Source organism: Coregonus clupeaformis, unplaced genomic scaffold, assembly GCF_020615455.1.
Source record: "Coregonus clupeaformis isolate EN_2021a unplaced genomic scaffold, ASM2061545v1 scaf0881, whole genome shotgun sequence".
NCBI classification, from domain to species: Eukaryota; Metazoa; Chordata; class Actinopteri; order Salmoniformes; family Salmonidae; genus Coregonus; species Coregonus clupeaformis.
This window is the reverse complement of record NW_025534335.1, coordinates 160,927-185,243: the sequence shown is the minus strand read 5'-3', so window position 1 is coordinate 185,243 and position 24,317 is coordinate 160,927. Positions and strand designations below refer to the sequence as shown.

The 24,317-nt window shown below is 42.0% G+C and overlaps 2 protein-coding genes across 2 annotated transcripts in view; one reads left to right on the top strand and one right to left on the bottom strand.

Moving 5' to 3' along the window:
* The window catches only part of LOC121535011 (serine--pyruvate aminotransferase), a 45,239-nt gene that overhangs the window by 5,131 nt on the left and 15,791 nt on the right, over window positions 1-24,317 (bottom strand). The gene's annotated exons all lie outside the window — the stretch shown is intronic.
* LOC121535012 (bcl-2-related ovarian killer protein homolog A-like) lies at window positions 11,458-22,802 on the top strand. Its single transcript, XM_041841674.1, has 5 exons — window positions 11,458-12,601; window positions 14,246-14,557; window positions 15,274-15,402; window positions 21,563-21,726; window positions 22,559-22,802. The coding sequence occupies exons 2-5, from the start codon at window positions 14,350-14,352 to the stop codon at window positions 22,682-22,684; spliced, it is 627 nt and encodes a 208-aa protein (XP_041697608.1). The 5' UTR covers window positions 11,458-12,601; window positions 14,246-14,349; the 3' UTR covers window positions 22,685-22,802.

Below are 24,317 nucleotides of genomic sequence, written 5' to 3'. Positions count from 1 at the left end.
TAGAGAATTTGTCAGTACGTCCAACCGGCCTCACAACCGCAGACCACGTGTATGGCATCGTGTGGGCGAGTGGTTTGCTGATGTCAATGTTGTGAACAGAGTGCCCCATCTTAGCTCATTGGTCACCATAGCAACACCCACCCGTAGTCTGCGCTCCAGCGGGTATATCTCACTGGTCATCCCCAAAGCCAACACCTCCTTTGGCCGCAATTCCTTCCAGTTCTCTGCTGCCAATGACTGGAACAAATTGCAAAAATCTCTGAAGCTGGAGACACTTATCTCCCTCACTAACTTTAAGCAGCAGTTGTCAGAGCACCTTACCGATCACTGCACCTGTACACAGCCCATCTGAAATTAGCCCGCCCAACTACCTCATCCCTATATTGTTATTTATTTTGCTCATTTGTACCCCAGTATCTCTATTTGCACATCATCTCTTGCACATCTATCATTCCAAAATTCCTGTAAGCTGAAAATGTCCCAATTCTTCCGTAGCCTGCATACTCACCAGACATGTCACCCATTGAGCATGTTTGGGATTCTGTGGGTCGCCGTGTACGACAGCGTGTTCCAGTTCCCGCCAATATCCAGCAACTTTGTACAGTTATTGAAGAGGAGTGGAACAACATTCCACAGGCCACAATCAACAGCCTGATCAACTCTATGCGAATGAGATGTGTTGCACTGCATGAGGCAAATGATGGTCACACCAGATACTGACTGGTTTTCTGATCAACGCCCCTACTTAAAAAAAAAAAGGTATCTGTGACCAACAGATGCATATCTGTATTCCCAGTCATGTGAAATCCATAGATTAGGGCCTAATGAATTTATTTTGATTGACAGATTTTCTTATATGAACTGTAACTCTGTAAAATGTTGCGTTTATATTTTTATTCAGTATAATTGCTTGCAACATTTAACACACTCAAAAAATAAGGGTAGGGTACACTAAAGTGTTGTAACCTGGGGAACAAAAAGGTCAAAGGTACACTTCACAAGTACACATACGAACTCACATGGTACAGTTTGGTCCCTTGTAGGTATAATGGGACATTTTCTACCCAATATTTTGAATATAAGGTATGATCATTGTCATGGAAATTCTAATCAATAATGAGGAGAGACAAGGTCAATCACCAATCAGGATATTACTTTATTCAAAACTTCTTAATAAGGTAGTAAGTGAGGCTTGTCGACCCAACACTCAAGAGTGTTGGGCCGAGAGCTCTGACATACAGAAAATGCTGAGTTCTTTATATAGTAGATCTAAATTGCTTAGTCATGGCTGGTCCAATCCTCCCATGCAGATCGGGTGGCATCATAAGCCACCTTGGTTTCATTCTATGCACCTGATGCACCTGGTGTTGTTTTAACCCCCAGCCCTCCTTAGTTTCCCAGATACAATAATGATTAGAAACAATGAGGGGTTTAGCTCAAGCTATCTCTAGTGACCATATACCCAGATTAGCTGCAGGGAGCTAAAGTGGAAACCATCCCTTTACCAAAACACAGCATTAGTAGAACAGTAATGTCTTACTCTTTGTTAAGTATATAATTGTTAACTATTAATATCAAACAAATCAGGTACAGTTGAAGTCGGAAGTTTACATACACCTTAGCCAAATACATTTAAACTCAGTTCGTCACAATTCCTGACATTTAATCCTAGTAAAAAATCCCTGTTTTAGGTCAGTTAGGATCACCACTTTATTTTAAGAATGTGAAATGTCAGAATAATAGTAGAGAGAATGATTTATTTCAGCTTTCATTTATTTCAGCACATTCCCAGTGGGTCAGAAGTTTACATACACTCAATTTGTATTTGTTAGCATTGCCTTTAAATTATTTAACTTGGGTCAAACGTTTTGGGTAGCCTTCCACAAGCTTCCCACAATAAATTGGATGAATTTTGTCCCATTCCTCCTGACAGAGCTGGTGTAACTGAGTCAGGTTTGTAGGCCTCCTTGCTCGCACACACTTTTTCAGTTCTGCCCACACATTTTCTATAGGATAGAGGTCAGGGCCTTGTGATGGCAACTCCAATACCTTGACTTTGTTGTCCTTAAGCCATTTTGCAAAAACTTTGGAAGTATGCTTGGGGTCATTGTCCATTTGGAAGACCCATTTGCGACCAAGCTTTAACTTCCTGACTGATGTCTTATCCACATAATTTTCCTTCACCATGATGCCATCGATTTTGTGAAGTGCACCAGTCCCTCCTGCAGCAAAGCACACCCACAGCATGATGCTGTGCTTCAGGGTTGGGATGGTGTTCTTCGGCTTGCAAGCCACTCCCTTTTTCCACCAAACATAACGATTGTCATTACGGCCAAACAGTTCTATTTTTGTTTCATCAGACCAGAGGACATTTCTCCAAAAAGTACGATCTTTGTCCCCATGTGCAGTTGCAAACAGCAGTCTGGCTTTTTTATGGCGGTTTTGGAGCAGTGGCTTCTTCCTTGCTGAGCGGCCTTTCAGGTTATGTCGATATAGGACTTGTTTTACTGTGGATATAGATACTTTTGTACCTGTTTCCTCCAGCATCTTCACAAGGTCCTTTGCTGTTGTTCTGGGATTTATTTGCACTTTTCGCACCAAAGTACGTTCATCTCTATGAGACAGAACTTAACTTGAAACTCTTGACCCGCTCCACTATAGCCCCATCGATGTGAATGGGGGATGTTCGGCCCTCCTTTTCCTGTAGTCCACAATCATCTCCTTTGTCGTGAGCACGTTGAGGGAGAGGTTGTTGTCCTGACACCACACTGCCAGCTATCTGACCTCCTCCCTATAGGCTGTCTCATCGTTGTCGGTGATCAGGCCTATCACTGTTATGTCGTCAGCAAACTTAATGATGGTGTTGGAGTCGTGCTTGGCCACACAGTCGTGGGTGAGCAGAGGGAAGGAGGGGACTAAGCACGCACCCCTGAGGGGCCCCCGTGTTGAGGATCAGTGTGGCAGATGTGTTGTTGCCTACCCTTACCACCTGGGTGCGGCCCATCAGGAAGTCCAGGATCCAGTTGCAGAGGGAGGTGTTTAGTCCCAGGGTCCTTAGCTTAGTGATGAGCTTTGTGGGCACTATGGTGTTGAATGCTGAGCTGTAGTCAATGAACAGCATTCTCACATAGGTGTTCCTTTGTCCATGTGGGAAAGGGCAGTTTGGAGTGCGATTGAGATTACGTCCTCTGTGGATCTGTTGGGGCGGTATGCGAATTGGAGTGGATCTAGGGTTTCCAGGATGATGGCGTTGATGTGAGCCATGACCAGCCTTTCAAAGCACTTCATGGCTACCGACATAAGTGCTACGGGGCGGTAGTCATTTAGGCAGGTTACCTTCGCTTTCTTGGACACAGGGACTATGGTGGTCTGCTTGAAACATGTAGGTATTACAGACTCGGTCAGGGAGAGGTTGAAAATGTCAGTGAAGATACTTGCCAGTTGGTCCGCGCATGCTCTGAGTACACATCCTAGTAATCCGTCTGGCCCTGTGGCCTTGTGAATGTTGACCTGTTTAAAGGTCTTGCTCACATCGACTACGGTGAGCGTGATCACATAGTCGTCCAGAACAGCTGGTGTTCTCATGCATGCTTCAGTGTTGCTTGCCTTGTCTGGTCGGCTTGCGTCAATGGGCAGCTCGTGGCTGGGTTTCCCTTTCCCTTTGTAGTCCAAAATAGTTTGCAAGCCCTGCCACATCCGACAAGCGTCAGAGCCGGTGTAGTAGGATTCAATCTTAGTCCTGTATTGATGCTTTGCCTGTTTAATGGTTTGACTGAGGGCATAGCGGGATTTCTTATAAGCGTCCGGATTAGTGTCCCGCTCATTGAAATCGGCAGCTCTAGCCTTTAGCTCGGTGCGGGTGTTGCCTGTAATCCATGGCTTCTGGTTGGGATATGTATGTACGGTTACTGTGGGGACGATGTCGTTGATGCACTTATTGATGAAGCCGGTGACTGAGGCGGTATACTCCTCAATGCCATTGGATGAATCCCAGAACATATTCCAGTCTGTGCTAGCAAAACAGTCCTGTAGCATAGATAGCCAGAATTAATCATGTCCATTGAGAACGCACAACGACTATACCACTTAGCTAAGCTAAGAATGACGTGAATGATCAAGTCAATAAACATTTGGTAGTTAGTTAGATAGCATATAGTTAGTATACTGACAAGTTCGACGATGTATTAGTAGCCAACTAATGTTAGGTAGCTAGCTAACATACCGGTACATACTGCTGTAATGATATGCTATGCGGTTCGTAAGGATAGTGTAGCTAACAAATTGTCAGTCAACATAACGTGTAACGTAACTTATTTGAAAAATAATTACTTTATTAAATTGCTCAACATTTTCTTAACATTTGTCATAATTAGATAAAGCAATGAATTTGTATCCGCTCTCGTCAGACTTCGCTGCATATTTTCTGCCATTTTCTTCAAATATGAAAACGTTGTGAAGCCTTGCCCATTTTCCGAAGAATTGCATTATGGGCCCTAAAAGCACAGAAATAGGGTCCACTGCTTGTATACTTCGTATTTTGGCATACTAACTATAGCCATACTATGACCAATAAGCATACTACATACTCAATTTACATCACAATAGTATGGTTAGTGCGGTTAGTATGAGTATTCGAACACAGCTCTGGTGATGAAGCAGGAAATTCAGATTGCTGTCCTCTAAGAGGTTGAGAGTTCAAGTCCCAGGTGTGGGTGCTGAAACCAATGTTGAGGTCAATTCAGAAAGTAAACCAAATTCCAATAGCTACTCTTAATTGCATTTTGGTGTACTTGTATACAGCTCGTTGTTGTATATTTACTGACAAAATACAGTTTAGCTGTAGAAATACATTACAAAGTTAATTACTATATAATTACAGGAAGATTGTTTTTACAGTTTGTGCCATAAGCACATCTAAAGTATCCTATAAGTTTAAATGCAATTGCAAGTGAGGCATGCCAAGTTAATTTGCAAGACGGGCCAAAAAGTCACCAAGTGCATTGCTATTGACAGTAAATATATAGCAAAACACTAATACAGTATGCTTTTACTGTAGAAATGTACCGTATAATGACTGTAAAATTTATCACAACATTAACAGCAATGGCTAACAGTGTAGTTTCATGTTATCACATGGTGAACCACATGATTGACATGTGTTTTTGAAACACTTCAAGTAACATTTCACATATGAAAACATGTGTTTTGAAACACTTCAAATGTGCAATTCCATGTGTTATTGTTGTTCAGCTAAAATATGATCTCACCTGGGATTTAAACTCATAACCTCTGGATTTGAGGTGTGCTGATCTTTCTTCTGCGTCACAAAGTATGAAGTATTCTCTTAAACATGCATTACCTATAATACATCTGCATGTCGCAAAAGAGTGTAATCTGCACTGGTATTTTATAGTAGACTATTCTTTGATCATTGATTTAATTTACTTATTTCAGCAATGTTATGTTTTTCTGTATAGTTGTCTAATGTTGGTGGGGCATATTATTCTGTTTTAACGCTACTACTGAATCACTATAATAAATATAATCATTTTTCTTGGGTGTATTTTTAACAAGGCTGAGACTTACTTTAAAGTCCAAAGTGTAAGAATTCAGGTGAACTCCGTTACTGACACAGACATGGTGGCATAGCATGACGATTGGAATGCTGTAAACCATGAAGTTGTGAGTTCAAATCCCAGTTAAGGACATGTTGAATAATATTTGTATAAATGAACATACACAATGTAGTCATGTATGTTGAAACCACTGTGTATGTATCATAATTACTCATTTTTGTTTGCAGGGCATCACCTGTGAAGTCTTGTGAACATTTTAATCCACATGTCAAAGGTTATGTGACGACGTGAAAATCCACATCTGAAACTACATGTGAAATTTCATATACAGTGAGGGAAAAAAGTATTTGATCCCCTGCTGATTTTGTACGTTTGCCCACTGACAAAGAAATGATCAGTCTATAATTTTAATGGTAGGTTTATTTGAACAGTGAGAGACAGAATAACAACAAAAAAATCCAGAAAAACGTATGTCAAAAATGTTATAAATTGATTTGCATTTTAATGTGGGAAATAAGTATTTGACCCCCTCTCAATCAGAAAGATTTCTGTCTCCCAGGTGTCTTTTATACAGGTAACGAGCTGAGATTAGGAGCACACTCTTAAAGGGAGTGCTCCTAATCTCAGCTTGTTACCTGTATAAAAGACACCTGTCCACAGAAGCAAGCAATCAATCAGATTCCAAACTCTCCACCATGGCCAAGACCAAAGAGCTCTCCAATGATGTCAGGGACAAGATTGTATACCTACACAAGGCTGGAATGGGCTACAAGACCATCGCCAAGCAGTTTGGTGAGAAGGTGACAACAGTGGAATAAACACAAAAGAACTGTCAATATTCCTCGGCCTGGGGCTCCTTGCAAGAGCTCACCTCGTGGAGTTGCAATGATCATGAGAACGGTGAGGAATCAGCCCAGAACTACACGGGAGGATCTTGTCAATGATCTCAAGGCAGCTGGGACCATAGTCACCAAGAAAACAATTGGTAACACACTACGCTGTGAAGGACTGAAATCCTGCAGCGCCCGCAAGGTCCCCCTGCTCAAGAAAGCACATATACATGCGCAGCGTCATCTAGGGTAGGGGAGGGAATGGCCGGCAGGGATGTAGCTCAGTTTGCAACGCCAGGGTTGCGGGTTCGATTCCCACGGGGGTATGAAAAATAGTATAACAAAAAGTAATAATAATGTATGCACTCACTAACTGTAAGTCGCTCTGGATAAGAGCGTCTGCTAAATGACTAAAATGTAATATAAATGTAAATCATTTAATAATAAAAGTACAAATAAATACATAATGAGTAACGTCACTTCGCTCTATACACATGGTACCAGTACTGAGTCGATGTGTAGGGGTACGAAGTAATTGTGGTAGATATGTACATATAAATAGGAATAATGTGACAGATAATAAGCAGCAGCATATGTGATGTGACAAAAAAAGTGAGTGCAAAAAATTGTCAATGAAGATAGTCCGGGTAGCTATTTGGTTAACTATTTAGCAGTCTTATGGCTTGGGGGTAGAAGCTGTTCAGGGTGCTGTCGGTACCGCTTGCCGTGCGGTAGCAGAGAGAACAGTCTATGACTTTGGTGTGTGCAGTCTTTGACAATTTTTAGGGCCTTCCTCTGAAACCGCCTGGTATAGAGGTCCTGGATGGCAGGGTGCACGGCCCCAGTGATGTACTGTGCTGTACTCACTACCCGCTGTAGCGCCTTGTGGTCGGATGCCAAGCAGTTGCCATACCAAGCAGTGACGCAGCCAGTCAAGAAGCTCTCAATGGTGCAGTTGTATAACTTTTTGAGGATCTGAGGGCCCATGCCAAATCTATTCAGCCTCCTGAGGGGGACGAGGCGTTGTCATGCCCTCTTCACAACTTTTTTGGAATCTTCCTACCAGCCTGGTGTCATAGACTAGACGTAACATAGTAAACGTAAATCCAGGGCACTCGAATTAGTGTTATATTTTACGTTTGGTATGGTTACATAAGACAATTGTAATTACGAATTGTAATTCGTAACATTACATATGAAATGGATGATGGACATCCACTAATTAAAGGTGCTACACATGGGATTATTTGAATTGATGCATTGTAATATACACGGCTAAACAAAAATTAAGGGAACACTTAAACAACACAATGTAACTCCAAGACAATCACATTTCTGTGAAATCAAACTGTCCACTTAGGAAGCAACACTGATTGACAATACATTTCACATGCTGTTGTGCAAATGGAATAGACAACAGGTGGAAATTATAGGCAATTAGCAAGACACCCCCAATAAAGAAGTGGTTCTGCAGGTGGTGACCACAGACCACTTCTCAGTTCCTATGCTTCCTGGCTGATGTTTTGGTCACTTTTGAATGCTGTTGGTGCTTTCACTCTAGTGGTAGCATGAGACGGAGTCTACAACCCACACAAGTGGCTCAGGTAGTGCAGCTCATCCAGGATGGCACATCAATGCGAGCTGTGGCAAGAAGTTTTGCTGTGTCTGTCAGCGTAGTGTCCAGAGCATGGAGGCACTATCAGGAGACAGGCCAGTACATCAGGAGACGTGGAGGAGGCCGTAGGAGGGCAACAACCCAGCAGCAGGACCGCTACCTCCGCCTTTGTGCAAGGAGGAGCAGGAGGAGCACTGCCAGAGCCCTGCAAAATGACCTCCAGCAGGCCACAAATGTGCATGTGTCTGCTCAAACGGTCAGAAACAGACTCCATGAGGGTGGTATGAGGGCCCGACGTCCACAGGTGGGGGTTGTGTTTACAGCCCAACACCGTGCAGGACGTTTGGCATTTGCCAGAGAACACCAAGATTGGCAAATTCGCCACTGGCGCCCTGTGCTCTTCACAGATGAAAGCAGGTTCACACTGAGCACATGTGACAGACGTGACAGAGTCTGGAGACGCCGTGGAGAACGTTCTGCTGCCTGCAACATCCTCCAGCATTACCGGTTTGGCGGTGAGTCAGTCATGGTGTGGGGTGGCGTTTCTTTGGGGGGGCACAGCCCTCCATGTGCTCGCCAGAGGTAGCCTGACTGCCATTAGGTACCGAGATGAGATCCTCAGACCCCTTGTGAGACCATATGCTGGTGCGGTTGGCCCTGGGTTCCTCCGAATGCAAGACAATGCTAGACCTCATGTGGCTGGAGTGTGTCAGCAGTTCCTGCAAGAGGAAGGCATTGATGCTATGGACTGGCCCGCCCGTTCCCCAGACCTGAATCCAATTGAGCACATCTGGGACATCATGTCTCGCTCCATCCACCAACGCCACGTTGCACCACAGACTGTCCAGGAGTTGGCGGATGCTTTAGTCCAGGTCTGGGAGGAGATCCCTCAGGAGACCATCCGCCACCTCATCAGGAGCATGCCCAGGGGTCATACAGGCACGTGGAGGCCACACACACTACCGAACCTCATTTTGACTTGTTTTAAGGACATTACATCAAAGTTGGATCAGCCTGTAGTGTGGTTTTCCACTTTAATTCTGAGGGTGACTCCAAATCCAAACCTCCATGGGTTGATAAATTTGATTTCCATTGATAATTTTTGTGTGATTTTGTTGTCAGCACACTCAACTATGTAAAGAAAGAAGTATTTAATAAGATTATTTCATTCATTCAGATCTAGGATGTGTTGTTTAAGTGTTCCCTTTATTTTTTTGAGCAGTGTATATTGTTTTGCATTGTCATTTCAGAAAATGTCCATAATATATCTGCAGTAACAGTGGAACGATAGTGTTTCACAGTATTACTTACCCGCCAGTGTTGTGATTGGCTGTGATATTCGCCTATTTATTAATACCGCCGGAGTGGCATCTGTTGTCAAAATTGGAAAGCTGTTCTGACTTTGTGGCGGTGTTATCTAGTGGAAATCACTCTCATTTCCTGGTTGCTAAAATTCTACACTATTTGCTCAATTTCAGTTTATGTGCGAAACAAGCACTGAATAGTGTAGAGAATCATGGTACCATCTAAATTGCTGTGAAATATATTTTCAATAACCAAAATTATTGTTTTTACAGCTGTTTGAAGCTGGTTGACCAAAAACGCTCTTTGAAGCTGGTGGACCAAAACCGGTTTTGGTCCACAGCTGTAAAAACTATATTTTCTGTTTTTTTAAATATATTTCACAGCGATTTAGATGGTACATTATTCAGGAGTGTCATCAGGGTTAATTTCCACACACACAGACACACAGACACACGCAGTCTTCAAATCAAATCAAATTTAATTGGCCACATGCGTCGAATACAACAGGTGTAGACATTACAGTGAAATGCTTACTTACAGCCCTTAACCAACAATGCATTAATTTTTTAATAAAAAAAGTTACATAAAACAACAACAAAAAAGTGTTGATAAAAAAAGAGCAGAAGTAAAATAAAATAACAGTAGGGAGGCTATATACAGGGGGGTACCGGTGCAGAGTCAATGTGCGGGGGCACCGGCTAGTTGAGGTAGTTGAGGTAATATGTACATGTGGGTAGAGTTAAAGTGACTATGCATAAATAATTAACAGAGTAGCAGCAGCGTAAAAAGATGGGGGGGACGACGACACACAATTCAGTCCCATTCAAAATCCTATCTTCCCTAACCCCTAACCCTAACCTTAACCCCAAAACCTAACCTTAACCCTAAACCTAACCCTAACCTTAACCCAAAAACCTAACCTAACCCCTAACCCTAAACCTAACCCTAACCCATACTCTTACACCTACCCTAACCCTAACCTTAACCCAAAAACCTAACCTTAACCCTAAACCTAATCCTAGCTCCTAACCCTAACCCTAAAACTAACCCAAGCTCCTAACCCTAACCCTTAATGTAATTCTAACCCTAACACTAGTTCTAACCTTAACGCTAAACCCCCTAGAAATAGCATTTGACCTTGTAGGGACTAACAAAATGTCCCCAGTTGGTCAAATGTTTGTTTGTTTACTACTACTACTACCACACACACACACACACACACACACACGGTTTAAGTTTGTGTATATTCAACGCATTGTTATTAAAATAGTATTGTGCCTCTCATTCAGATCTGCCAAGTACACCTCTACTAGCAACACCACCACTGCCCCAGTCAGCTTCTCACGTGTTGCCCATACAAGGCCCATCAAGACAGGAGGTCACGTTTTTGTCTCTGACCACAGCTGATGGAAAGAGCCCATGAGAGCAACCATTGATGGGGTCCTGGCCAAGCACCATTGATAGAAAGACATCCGGAATCCTGAAGCGGGTGGATGGGGATTATGCTGCCCTGGTGCAGAGTACATGCACTGACCCAAACAGCCTCCTGCACCCTACCACAAGGCAGCATATCTCCAGGCATGTGAAATCTGGCCAAGCATAAGAACACCAGCTCTACTCTTAACACCAGCCCACAGAAGCTCCTGGACACACAGGAGCGGTGGCAGCGTCTTACTGCAAAGAGTGAAACGGTCACTGTCCCAGTCACACCCCAGGCACCTGCTCCAGTAAACTCACCAGCAGTGTGTCCTCCCCAGGATGCCACTCTGCCACAGGTTGCAGTCAAGAGGATGGTGACAGAGATCAGCAGCGAAAAAAGATGAGGACCTGTGTAGCGTGTGGCCAGCCAAAGGCCTGCTACCTCTGTGATGGCTCCTACTTCTTTTATCAGACCAGAGAGTTGAAGTACTTCTAGTGCTTTAAAAAAGTATTCCAGACTTAATGCAGCAGAAGGCCTCACCAATTCAAGGATGCCATTTGAAGATTTTGCTGCCACTGCCTTCTTTCAATGGGAGCTGGAGGCTTAAATATGGATGAAGTAGGCAATCATTTATTTCCTTATTTAGCATCAGACCTGCCTAATTATCACTTTAAACATTGTTTTTGTGTTTAATAGGCTAAATTACACATTCTGTTAACATCTGACTCCAAAGTGATCTGTTCTTGCAATTTGTAGTCTATGACATTTCTGATTTAGATATGATAATTTTTCACTAAGTAGTTTTGATGTAGTGAAGTACTTTTTCAAAGTAACTTTAGTTAAGTAAATTATATTTTTCTTAAGTGTAGCTTTAGTGTAGCTTCACTTCTTCCAGTAAGAAGTAATTGGTATAGCTTGGTAAACTACATTTTCAGAGTAGCTTCCCCAACACTGTTTATTGTTATAGCCTACATTTGGAATTTGGAGAGCATGTTTGCTGTAAGGACTAAGGAGGTGGATTCTATTTCTAACCATTTTAACCCATTGGGATTAAAGGTGCGCCACTCCTGGCCCCTTTGTCTTTAGGTTGAGTTAAATATAGAGATAATACATGGTGTTCTTCCTGTATAGGTAGACTAACACAATAGTAACAGTGTCATTGGTGTTCAATCAATACCCTTATAAATGGATTATACCTAGTAGGCCTATGTGATCATTATTTTATTGAGTTGCAGGCTAGCCTATTTGTTTTATGTAGCCTAGTTTCCCCCTATATTTAAATACCATTTAGAATGAGATTAATTGAGATAACCATGACATATGATACAACTAATTATATGAATATGAATGAATATTTATGGTTATTATGTTAAAGAAGACAAAAAGACATGCTCCATTTATAAAGTTGATGACTGTGGCACACGACCGCTGATCCCCGTGAAGAGGGTGGAGCGTCAAAATACGTACTCTCTGCGCATCCAGTCTCCTCCTCACAAATCGAATCGTTTGCCATAGAAGGAAGGAAACTGAAGAGCTGATCTACCTTCAACTTTTTCTATGATTTTGGTCTGTACAGGCTAGTAGCTACATGTATTGACGGGGCTTCTCTTCAGTTTGCCAAAGCGTTCAGTTTTTAATTGTAGAAGGTTGCGCGCACAAGACAAGGAATTCCATCAATGATTTTCGCGTTGAGATGTAGTTGTTTGATTATATTGTGACGGTATGCAGCCAGGATTTGTAATTTTAACACGGTATCCGAGAACTTGTTTTAGCTTGGCACCTGAGGAATAATTTGAATCCAATCAAAATGTCATCGCTGAGTTCCCTGTGATGCGTGTCTTTCAGCAGGTGTCAGGTAAATTCTCTATATCCACTTTAAACATAGGCTACTTATAATACCCAGGTTAATAGGTGTGATTGAGAATGAATGTGTAATGAGGAAGAAAATGCTATTTCACTGTAATTCTAAGCGATGCATATAATATGTTTAACAGGCTACATAAATTTGACTATTTTCAAATTAAAATAAATGATGGGAAATGCTCTAAGCTATATGTGTGGTTAATATAGTTTGTGACACATGGATACGTTTCTTATACACGTATGGATATTAAATAATCGTAGGCCTATACTAATCACTGTCTCTAGCCCAGGGGTAGCCCTTGATCATTACTCTCAGTTCCATTAAATAAGAGTCATTGGACGAAGGCGTCTTCTGTAGGGGTGAGTGTTGTTAAGAGCTGCAATGCTTGGTCTGAACATTAACACAACTCCCTTGTGGTACGGTTTTGGAAGCATAAGGACATTATCTTTCATATCAGCAAGAAATCATTGTCAAAATACAAGGTTAAATTGATACACACCTTTATGGCCATATTTCTATGTTACAGCGCTTGTTTATGGAAGACCAAGTGGATTACCTGCGCTAATTAGCTATCTACGTCTCCAAACACGTGTGAACGGAAGACAGATGCCACAAACGTGTTGTCACTGAAAAATACTGTAGGCTGCAACTGTGTTAAAACCGCTTCAAACAGTGTAGTGTGTATTTTGCATTTGTGAAATTATTTTGATGTGATATGAAAGTAGAGGGATTATGTTTCTAGAACCATACTGCAATTGAGAATGGATTCTCGTTTAGATGGAGAATTTGGCTGTTTTGGTTTCCAGAGGCAATTTGCCCTTTAAACAGAACATGTAAAGTCTTTTAGTCCAACATTGGGCCAGGCCAGGGGTGTCAAACTCATTTTGCCCAGGGGGCCACATTTGGTCTTCAACAAGGTCTGGAGGGCCACACTGAAAATTGGTTATATTTCCTTGCTGTCTAAATTTGCTAAAAATAAAGTCCTCTATCCATTGTTTTTGGAATTCTCGATGCTACCTGAATGTCTAGATTTAATTTAGGTGATTATTAGCGAGCTGGACACAGTCAAGAAACTGTATGAATGTATGTTTGAGATACATGTTAGACGTGAGGTTTTTATTTTTTATTTATGCTTTGGCCACATTCGAGTAGCCTATAGGATGAGTCAACAACATTATTTGGGTATGTGTTAACAGAATATAAACTTTTTAAAAGTGAGATTTTCACTGGACAGTTAGTTTACATCCAGGTTTTAGATGCTACCCCCAACCTCAAATCAAAACCAAACATGGATTCCATGTTGTGTTCTCACTTTGCGTGCACACCCGTCTGTGGTTCACACCTGTTTGTCTAGCTAATCAGCGTCACAATATGGGCTAGCAGGTACAGTCATTGGACCGTGACTTATCGCACAAGTTGTTGCTATGGAATGCCCTTAGACCTGAAATAAATTATTAATAAAGGTGTCTAAATTTGGGCTATGGCAAGTTTATCAATCATACAACCTACTTGAAGTTACATAAGAAAGTGGTGTATGATATTAAATAATTTATTTTTACCAATTTTCATTGTTTCATATATTCACAAAAAATCTTTCTTTTGATAAATAAAAAACATTTATGACTTTCTCAACAGATTGGAGATTTAGTTCATTGTTGTGGCTCCCGCTGAGAAGAATCACACAGGCACTGATACACTGAAGTGATCAGGTTTTTGCAGATCAGAATCCTGCTTGGCAGATGGAGGTGATTCGTCGCTCCTCTGTGTTTGCAGCCGGGGTGATGGAGGCCTTTGACCATTCCCCGTCCGACAAAGAACTGGTGTCCCAGTCCAAGGCACTGTGTAGGGACTACATACACTCTAGGCTCAACCTCTATGGACTGGGCTCGTCCAAAACTCAGGTGGACTCAACGCTTTGTGAGGTGTCTGCTGTGCTTCTCTGTCTTGGTAAGAACCTGCTGCAAACTGTTACATGTGAAACTTAATGTAACAAAAAATCCTGCTTGAATGCATGTGAACCACTTGTCTTCAAATCTAGCATTTACAGTATAGGTCAGTACTTTGGAGCAGTGTTTCCCTTGAGAATCCCTATGGTCCCTGAATAGATTGTACACGCTGTACTGGTTTTGTCCTCCACATGCATGACCTTGATAGGTATCAAAAGTGTCTGACAGTCCGAGTTGAGGGCAATCAAGCTACTGCATTGTTCAGTTTGGTAGGCTAACTAAGGCAGGTGAGATGACACTACATGCCCCTCAGGCCTACATGCAAGATTTGAAGAGTAATGTAAATATTTAGGTAATGTGGTCATCTACATTTACCAAAGGGTGGTGCAGGACATGTCTGGACACTGGTGGGTTATTGGCTTTGGCTGATTTGTTCAGCTTGGGTTGGGTGATGGCCAAGAATGCATTTGTTTACTTTGATTATCACAACAAATCTCTAAAAGCTTGGACACAGAGTCAAAAAGTTTGGGAACAACTGACCTATGGCATAGTTTCTCTGACCTGTCTGGTTTTCCTAATGCTCCTGTGCTTCAATGATTGTTTCAATTAAGTCACTATGTCATTATGTTATTAATTGGGTAGATAGACTTGTTGTGCTTTCTCAGTGCTATCCTGTTTCTAATTGTTCAGCCTTGTGGTCTCTCCTGGTTTTCCTAGGTGATGAGCTGGAGTGCATGCGGCCGAGTGTCTACCGGAACGTGGCGAGACAGCTCAACATCTCAGTGGCCATGGAGACCACAGTGTCTGATGCCTTTGTTGCCGTGGCAACAGAGATATTTTCTGCAGGTGAACAGCTGCAAGGGAAGGGGGACCAGATGTGGGGATTTAGGAGGTTGATGTTGTATAAGCCCTTTAAGAATCAGCACACATAACAGGAATTTTCATACATTTGACATGCATGATTAACTCCAAAGTCCCAAGGGTTGGGAACATATCTTAAATTGAGGTTAAACCCTATGTGTTTGTGCTTAGAGGGGGTAAAGCAATCCTACATGAGCTTTGAGGAATGTGTGTTTTGGGACAGGGCTACAAGATGTCTGATCATTTGAAACTATTGCTACTTGTAACACTTTGATAAACATTGGTTTTGTGATATATTTTTCACACAGTAGCATCATTTACCATAAGTATGAGATTTTGTACTCCCTAAAGGCAGAACAGGGTTATCATCTGACAGTCCAGGTCAAAATCCTGAGCATGTACCAAAAAACACACATACCCACGTCCCCTCTTTGTTCGTCTACGTTGATGTAACTTTGAAACACACGAGAACATTGAGTGTCTGGAACAACTATTCTATTCCGTCACTGGTACATACAGTCTCTGCTGTGTGAATGCATCCCACTGTACATCTTTGTCTGTTTACTTGACATAGACAAGTTGAAACTTTGACAAAAACATCACTAGTACACACAGTTTCTGCTTTGGGACTTGCCACTCTGGCATGATTAAAGAGAGAAAAAGTAATTCAATGTCACACATGAATTACTGCTACAATACAGTATGGGACCCCTGGGCTGCATGAATAATAAGTCTCTCAAACTCTGTAAAGATAAAAATAGCCTCATTTTCAAACGTTTTTCGAGCTAGCATTTTGGCTGATCTGTGACTGTTTTGACGTCACCAGGGGCATTTTTGGAACACCGTGGGATTACTCCAGAGAGACAAACAAACCACTGACCCAGGCAATGTTGGCCTTTTGGGATGTGGGGTTCAACAGCTGTATATTTATCTGACTGAAAAGATAAGCGAGATTCTTTACGTGTGATGATTGCAATAGAGAATATTGAATAATGATTTTATGTCAATCAAATGCTGCACTAAGAAAAATCACAACTTTGATCATGAATTGTGCTTCAAAAACTCTTGAAACTAAGGGTTCCAACTTCCAGCTATACACCATTATATGACATTGGTTTCTACATTTGATTACATTTGATGAGGAAGCACCTTGCCTAGACTTTTCGCTTAAAGAGAAAATTCACCGCTAGACACTATTTGGGGTGTTTTCCCTGTCACCCTACATAATTCTGATTGATGAGAGGTGTTTCCGACATAATTATGCACAACAGTGGTATTTTTTAAAATTAGTGCCTGGAGAGTTGAACCAATGATGTCATTGTTTGATTGAGCCTGCTGTCTGATCTAAAAATGAATGGAGTCATGTTTTGTAGCAATTATTGTGGCCTTTGTGTTTCGCCGATTGCACACACTAGTATGAGTAGATATGGTTGTCCTTGTTCAATAGAGCCATTGGACTTAACAACGTTCCTATCTGCCAGGACATTGCAGGATATCTAGGGTGACTCATTTTCCCTGGCTTTGTAAAGACTACAGCCTGACAGGAGCCATACTTCCTTGTCCACTTGTGTTCCCACCCTCGAAGGCATCCTGAAATCGCTATGAATTCTGGATATTGTGGTTTGCTTACAACCAGGAAATGTAGATAGCCTCTTTTTCTACCGTTCTCGATTTTTATGACCCATATTATATATTAATAACATATTAATGGACAGATACAGTTAAAGACTCCCGAGTGGCGCAGTGGTCTAAGGCACTGCATTTCAGTGCTAGAGGCGTCACTACAGACCCTGGTTTGATTCCAGGCTGTATCACAATCCGGCCGTGATTGGGAGTCCCATAGGGTGGCGTATAATTGGCCCAGTGTCGTCCGGGTTTGGCCGGGGTAGGCCGTCATTGTAAATAAGAATTTGTTCTTAACTGACTTGCCTAGTTAAATAAAGGTAAAATGAAAAAAAAAAAGAGCAGCTGTGAAATTTCCCTTTAACCTTTCCTCTTTTCCACTTCCTGCCAAGTGCACCAACCAAGCTTGCTGACAGTCTTCTCTCTATTCTGGGCTGTGTCGTCTCACGTCAGGGACAGATCTCTGTAGGGAGTTAAGACATTGTGAGGACAGTCCTGTCCCAGAGGGAGTTACCTTATTTAAACCTTCCCTGGGGTCTCTAAATCCCTAAAGCCAAGCCACAGGTCAGTCAGTTCAGGCGAACAAAACAGCTTAAAGAAGGCTAATGTCATTAGCCTTCCTGTTGCATCACAGCCATAACAAGGCTGACACCCAAACGGGTTTACTAGGAATCTAATGACCGCCTCTTTGATGTGAAGCTCTGATGCGATCGCAACCATCACTTGCTCTTTCTCTCTATTGGCTTTACTGTACAGTTGACTTCTGAAGTATGCAGTGTCTTGGGACTGCATATGTGCACTACTCTGGAGCGTGTGGATATAGGTATCTGCCAAATTAAAGGAAACACCAACATAAAGTGTCTTAAAGTAACTGCCCAGTGCAAGTCTCACTTTTAAAAGTTCATATTCTTTTAACTCATACCAAATAATGTTGTTGACTCATTCTATACTCGTATTTATGCTTTGGCTACAAATTGGAGAAAAAAACTACTTAAAAAATCCACCTCAAACTTGTATCTCAAACAGACCGTTTCAAAAATGCTTGCTATTTCCTCATAGAACATGATGTCATCTCCATGAGGAGGATGAGTTGGCCAATCAGCGGTCTACTTGCGTGATTATTTTTAACGACCGATATACGCCCACACCATTCTGTTGTTGGGGTACGCACACATCATTCCAACACAGAAAAGCTGCTTTTTAAATACTTAATTACCATTTTTGGGATGGAAAACTATTTTACTCGCATTTCCGAGAACTGGAAACACTGGGCCGCCAGAACAGCTTTAATGCGCCTTGGCATAGATTCTATCAGTGTCTGGAACTCTATTTGAGGAATGCAACACCATTCTTCCACGAGGAATTCCATCATTTGGTGATTTTGTTGATGGTGGTGGAAAACCCTGTCCCAGGCGCCGCTCCAGAATCTCCCACAAGTGTTCATTTGGGTTGCGATCTGGTGTGACACACACACTTTATTTAAACCCCCAATGCTCCTTTTGAGACCCCTATTTCACATTCACTGAGAGAACGTATTCTAGCCATGGTAGCCAAAATAATGGGCAACTGGGCATTTTTGTACATTACCTTAAGCATGATGGGATGTTAATTGCTTAATTAATTCAGGAACAACACTTGTGTGGAAGCACCTGCTTTCAATATACTTTGTATCCCTCTTTTACTCTGGTGTTTCCTTTATTTTGTCAGTTACCTGTATGCAGATGTGACCGACCAGCTTGATTTCAGTTTTATGTAACAACATTTGAAATCGTGTTTTTTACATTGCATAAAAGTAGAGACTCAGAGCTAGAAAATTGTATATTATACACTAGAGACGAACAATAGGAGAGTAATTCTGCTTTGAAAGTTGATAAACTTGTAACCCCACTTTTGAGAAAATGGCCCTTGAATGTTTTGGTACACCTACTGGAGAGCTCTTCTTTGTCTGCACCCATTTAGTATCTTGCACACCCTCTTAAGCCTTAGCCCCCATCTCTTTAAGGATTTACATGTGAGGCCATGTGCTAAACAGATTGAGTACGGTAGTGTACAAAACAACCAAAGATTTCAAGACTAAAGGCTGGTTTATACTACGTCTATCGACATGTCTGTATACAGTTTTCGCAGTGACATCATGAACATTCTATTGTCGTCCGACATCAAACTTGTCGTTATGAAAAAGTATAAACACAAAAACTACAAGCTGCATGACATCAGCAGCCTGGTGGTCCAAAATAGTATTTTAACACCAATAAACCCATCCGTTTAAAAATGAATTTAGTATTTTGATTTCAAAACTCAGTCCTCCAGAAAGTGGAAAGCAACACTTTTGCAGTTGTTTGTGATATCTTTTAAAAAGACGCGTTAGAAGGGATTACCTACACATACTGAGCAGCTCATGTTATAGTCAGAAGCGTGCTACAGTGCATTCGGAAAGTATTCAGACCCCTTGACTTTTTCCACATTTTGTTACGTTACAGCCTTATTCTAAAATGAATTAAAGTTGTTTTCCCCTCAATCTACACACAGTACCCCATATTGAAAAAGCAAAAACAGGTTTTTAGAAATTTTTGCAAATTTATAAGAAATAACAAACTGACATAAAAATATCACCTTTACATAAGTATTCAGATGCTTACTCAGTACTTTGTTGAAGCACCTTTGGCAGCGATTACAGCTTTGAGTCTTCTTGGGTATGATGCTACAAGCTTGGCACACCTGTATTTGGGGAGTTTCACACATTCTTCTCTGCAGATCCTATCAAGCTCTGTCAGGTTGGATGGGGAGTGTCGCTTCTCAGCTATTTTCAGGTCTCTCCAGAGATGTTCGATCGGGTTCAAGTCCGGGCTCTGACTGGGCCACTCAAGGACATTCAGAGACTTGTCCTGAAGCCACTCCTACGTTGTCTTGGCTGTGTGCTTAGGGTCGTTGTCCTGTTGGAAGGTGAACCGTCACCCCAGTCTGAGGTCCTGAGCGCTGTGGAGCAGGTTTTCATCAAGGATCTCTCTGTACTTTGCTCCGTTCATCTTTCCCTCAATCCTGACTAGTTTCCCAGTCCCTGCCGCTGAAAAACATCCCCACAGCATGATGCTGCTACCACCATGCTTCACCGTAGGGATGGTGCCAGGTTTCCTCCAGACGTGACGCTTGGCATTCAGGCCAAAGAGTTCAATCTTGGTTTCATCAGACCAGAGAATCTTGTTTCTCATGGTCTCAGTCCTTTAGGTGCCTTTTGGCAAACTCCAAGTGGGCTGTCCTGTGCCTTTTACTGAGGAGTGGCTTCCCTCTGGCCACTCTACCATAAAGGCCAGATTGGTGGAGTGCTACAGATATGGTTGTCCTTCTGGAAGGTTCTCCCATCTCCACAGAGGAACTCTGGAGCTCTGTCAGAGTGACCATTGGGTTCTTGGTCACCTACCTGACCAAGGACCTTCTCCCCGATTGCTCAGTTTGGCCGGGCGGCCAGCACTAGGAAGAGTCTTAGTGGTTCCAAACTTCTTCCATTTAAGAATGATGGAGGCCACTGTGTTCTTGGGGACCTTCAATGCTGCAGAAGTGTTTAGGTACCCTACCCCAGATCTGTGCCTCGCCACAATTCTGTCTCAGAGCTCTATAGACAATTCCTTCAACCTCATGGCTTGGTTTTTGTTCTGACATGCACTGTCAACTGTGGGACTTTATATAGACAGGTGTGTGCCTTTCCAAATCATGTCCAATCAATTGAATTGACCACAGGTGGACTCCAAGTTGAATAAACATCTCAAGGATGGTCAATGGAAACAGGATGCACCTGAGCTCAATTTCAAGTCTCATAGCAAAGGGTCTGAATACTTATCTAAATAAGGTATTTCTGTTTTTTATTTGTAATAAATGTGCAAAAAAAAAAAAAAAAACCTGTTTTCACATTGTCATTATGGGGTATTCTGTGTAGATTGCTAAGGATTTTTTTTATTTAATCAATTTTAGAATAAGGCTGTAACAAAATGTGGAAAAAGCCAAGGGGTCTGAATACTTTCCGAATGCACTGTACATGGCAGACCAATCCGAACTCCTCTCTCGGCATGTCCAGTCCAACCATTATCTCAGCCAATCATGGCTAGCGGGAAGATTCCTGTCTTTTTCCGTGGCTAAACCAACTAGGCTCGTAATTTAACAATTTGATTCGTATTTACAGATGGCATAGAAGTTTGTTATTAAGGCACATGAAAGTTCACATGTTCCAGAAGGCATTTCTGCCCAAAAGCGCATTTTGATAAAAAAAATAATGTTTACGTTCAAATGCCTCTCCTGTGAAGTAGTGACGCACGATATATGCCTAGTTTCCTGAAGTCACAAATAATGTTTTTTAATTGGGACTGGTGAACTACAATGCACACTTATTAGGAGTCTACTGTTTTGATATTAGCTATGTACTTTTCATTAATGTTGATGCTGTAGTATTGCAATATAAAGTATGAAGCATCAAGATCCACTACACCACAATCAGCCAACTAAGCTGTGATTCTCTCTCTCCTGTCCATAGGCATCACATGGGGGAAGGTGGTATCTATGTATGCTGTGGCCGGGGCTCTGGCGGTGGACTGTGTACGTCAGAACCAGCCTGCTACGGTCCAAACCATAGTGGACAGTCTGGGTCAGTTTGTCCGCAAGAATTTGGCCCCTTGGCTGAAGAAACGTGGAGGATGGGTGAGTGACTGGACTGTTATTGTTGCTGGACTATTGTTGCTGACCAAGGGCCAGTTTTTTTGTTTTGTAACTACCACATAGTTGTGGTTTTAAGTAAAAGGAAGATTATTAAAGCCGCATTCTGGATTTTGATTTGATTTATTAGGATCCCCATTAGCCGACGCCAATGGCGACAGCTAGTGTCCTCCCCTCCATCAGAGATCTGTATATAATGACAAGATGCTCATGTCTCCGCCCGAAAAATGGGAGTCGTTGTCCCAAAGGCGGGAAGGCGGGCCCATAGGGCTAATTTTGGACCGAGTTTGGAGAGAGTGAAACCTCTCGCTTCACCACTTCCTTTCTGGTGCCATATCGTTTTTTTGAAGGTAATTGATTTGAGTAGTTTCCCTATGCTGCCCTCTAGTGGTTTTCAGGGGAAGCACATGGGCAACACATTACCAGCGATTTTTGCCTTCTTCTATAATATGATATGCCATTTAGCAGACGCTTTTGTCCAAAGCGATTTACAGTCATGCGTGCATACATTTTTTTTTTTTGTGTATGGGTGGTCCCGGCGATCGAACCCACTACCTTGGCGTTACAAGCGCCGTACTCTACCAGCTGAGCTACAGAGGACCAATTGTCTTTCCTTGATTCCTTACATCCTCCTTCTCAAAACTCTTAAGAGAAGATCCAAGATTCCTTCCCTCCAATCTTCTCTTCCAATGTGTTTTGAGAAGGAGGCAAGGATAGAGGAAGCAAGGATTTGAGGAAATGATGATATGTGGGAAAAGTGTGTCCTTAAAGTTTCTAACTGTGGCATTTCCAATGTGACCTTTTTGTCTTTTTCCAGACGGACATTAAGAAATGTGTGGTGAAGTTAGATGCCGTTCCTCAGACCCATTGGCTGTCTCCCGTTGCCGAATCCTGCAAGCACTTTCTGTCAACACTGTACATCTACATTATGAAGGAGCCATGAAGGAATTGGGAGAAGAACTAAGGTTGAACGGACAAGAGCCGGAGGAGATTGCTGCCGTTTTACGGCCCTCTAACCAATTGTACTATTATGTGTGTTTTTTCGCGTTATTTGTCATTTACTCTGTACATAATGTTTCTGCCACTGTCTCTTATGACCAAAAAGAGCTTCTGAATATCAGGACAGCGATTACTCACTTCGTATTGGACGAAGATTTTTTTCTTCAACGAGTCGGACGCGAAGGATATTCTACAGACACCCGACAAGGCCCAAATCCCCGTCATTCGCATGAGAAAGAGACAGATATATCGTGGATGTAGGTCGGGGTGCCTTGTAAGGATCTGACGTCGAGCGAGTAAACTGCCTCTTCCATCAATCTAATTAGCCAACGTTCAATCATTTGAAATTAAATTGGACGACCTAAGATCAAGGTTATCCTACTTTTTCCTCGACTAACCGGTGCCCCCGCACATTGACTCTGTACCGGTACCCCCTGTATATAGCCTCCCTGCTGTTATTTTATTTTACTGCTGCTCTTTACTTATTTGCTATTTTAATTTTTTACTTATCCATTTTTTACTTAACACATTTTTTTATTTTCTTAAAACTGCATTGTTGGTTAAGGGCTTGTAAGTAAGCATTTCACTGTAAGGTCTACACCTGTTGTATTCGGCGCATGTGACAAAAAACATTTGATTTGATTTGAAGGCACAGCAGACATCTGCTAACTTTTTGATGGAACCCATTTTCTTAAGATTGGTGATGGCTATCTAAACAGTGACTCTCCTTCGTGCAGTGTACAAGTATCACATTTTGTATAATCATCAACAATTAAATAAACAATGACTGCTCTTCTTCCAAAGAGTAATCTCAGTTACCCAGAAGTAGAGTTCTCGCCCACGTTGTCACTTCCTGTCCATGGGAGATTATCCAAAGTGTAGTCACAGTCAATTTCATATACACATATCTTCAATTCAGATTATCAACTTCTGTTCAAAGTACTTGTACAGAACCATGTATCTTTCAGTGTTGTAATGTAGTTTCCGCTACCATGTTGGTGTAAGATCCAGTCTGATGATAATTAAAGAATATAATCTCTGGGACTTTACACTGAAGAAATTGACAAAGTGATAGCATCTGTTCTATGGACAATAATCTGATGCTTTTTGCTGCACCACTGTGGAGGACATATTAAATGTATGATGAGTTACTACTATGTTGTGATGGGATGCAACAGTCTATCCAGGTTTTGTCCACACTGTACAGTGCTGTTGATCTCAAGGGTGTATTCACTAGGAAGCAACGGGCAGAAACGGGGAGGGATCTACCTTGCATTTGTCCAATAAGAACACTTTGTTGCAAAATGTTTTGCTACGGTGTGCACTAATGAATACACCCCAGTTGTACCCATCAATTTGTACCGTTGATTACAAAAGACAGAATGATGCCTATGGTCAAAAAGAAACAAAAATAGCTTCTTAGCAAAGAGCAGTTTCTCAAGCAAAAATGTTGCTAGGACTGTCTGGTAGTGGTCTGAGTTGGGAGGGGAAAACTAGTTGTTATTGGCAGAGAGGTTTGGAACTCTTATTGGTCTATTAACTAATTCACCACCTGGTGATTACACCAGGCAGGCCAA

Excerpts from the sequence above, each read along its gene's own strand:
- LOC121535012 (XM_041841674.1), top strand. The coding sequence starts at position 14,350 with ATGGAGGTGATTCGTCGCTCCTCTGTGTTTGCAGCCGGGGTGATGGAG. Across the intron at positions 15,403-21,562 it reads AACAGAGATATTTTCTGCAG|GCATCACATGGGGGAAGGTG; the intron begins GTGAACAGCTGC and ends TCCTGTCCATAG. Across the intron at positions 21,727-22,558 it reads TGAAGAAACGTGGAGGATGG|ACGGACATTAAGAAATGTGT; the intron begins GTGAGTGACTGG and ends GTCTTTTTCCAG.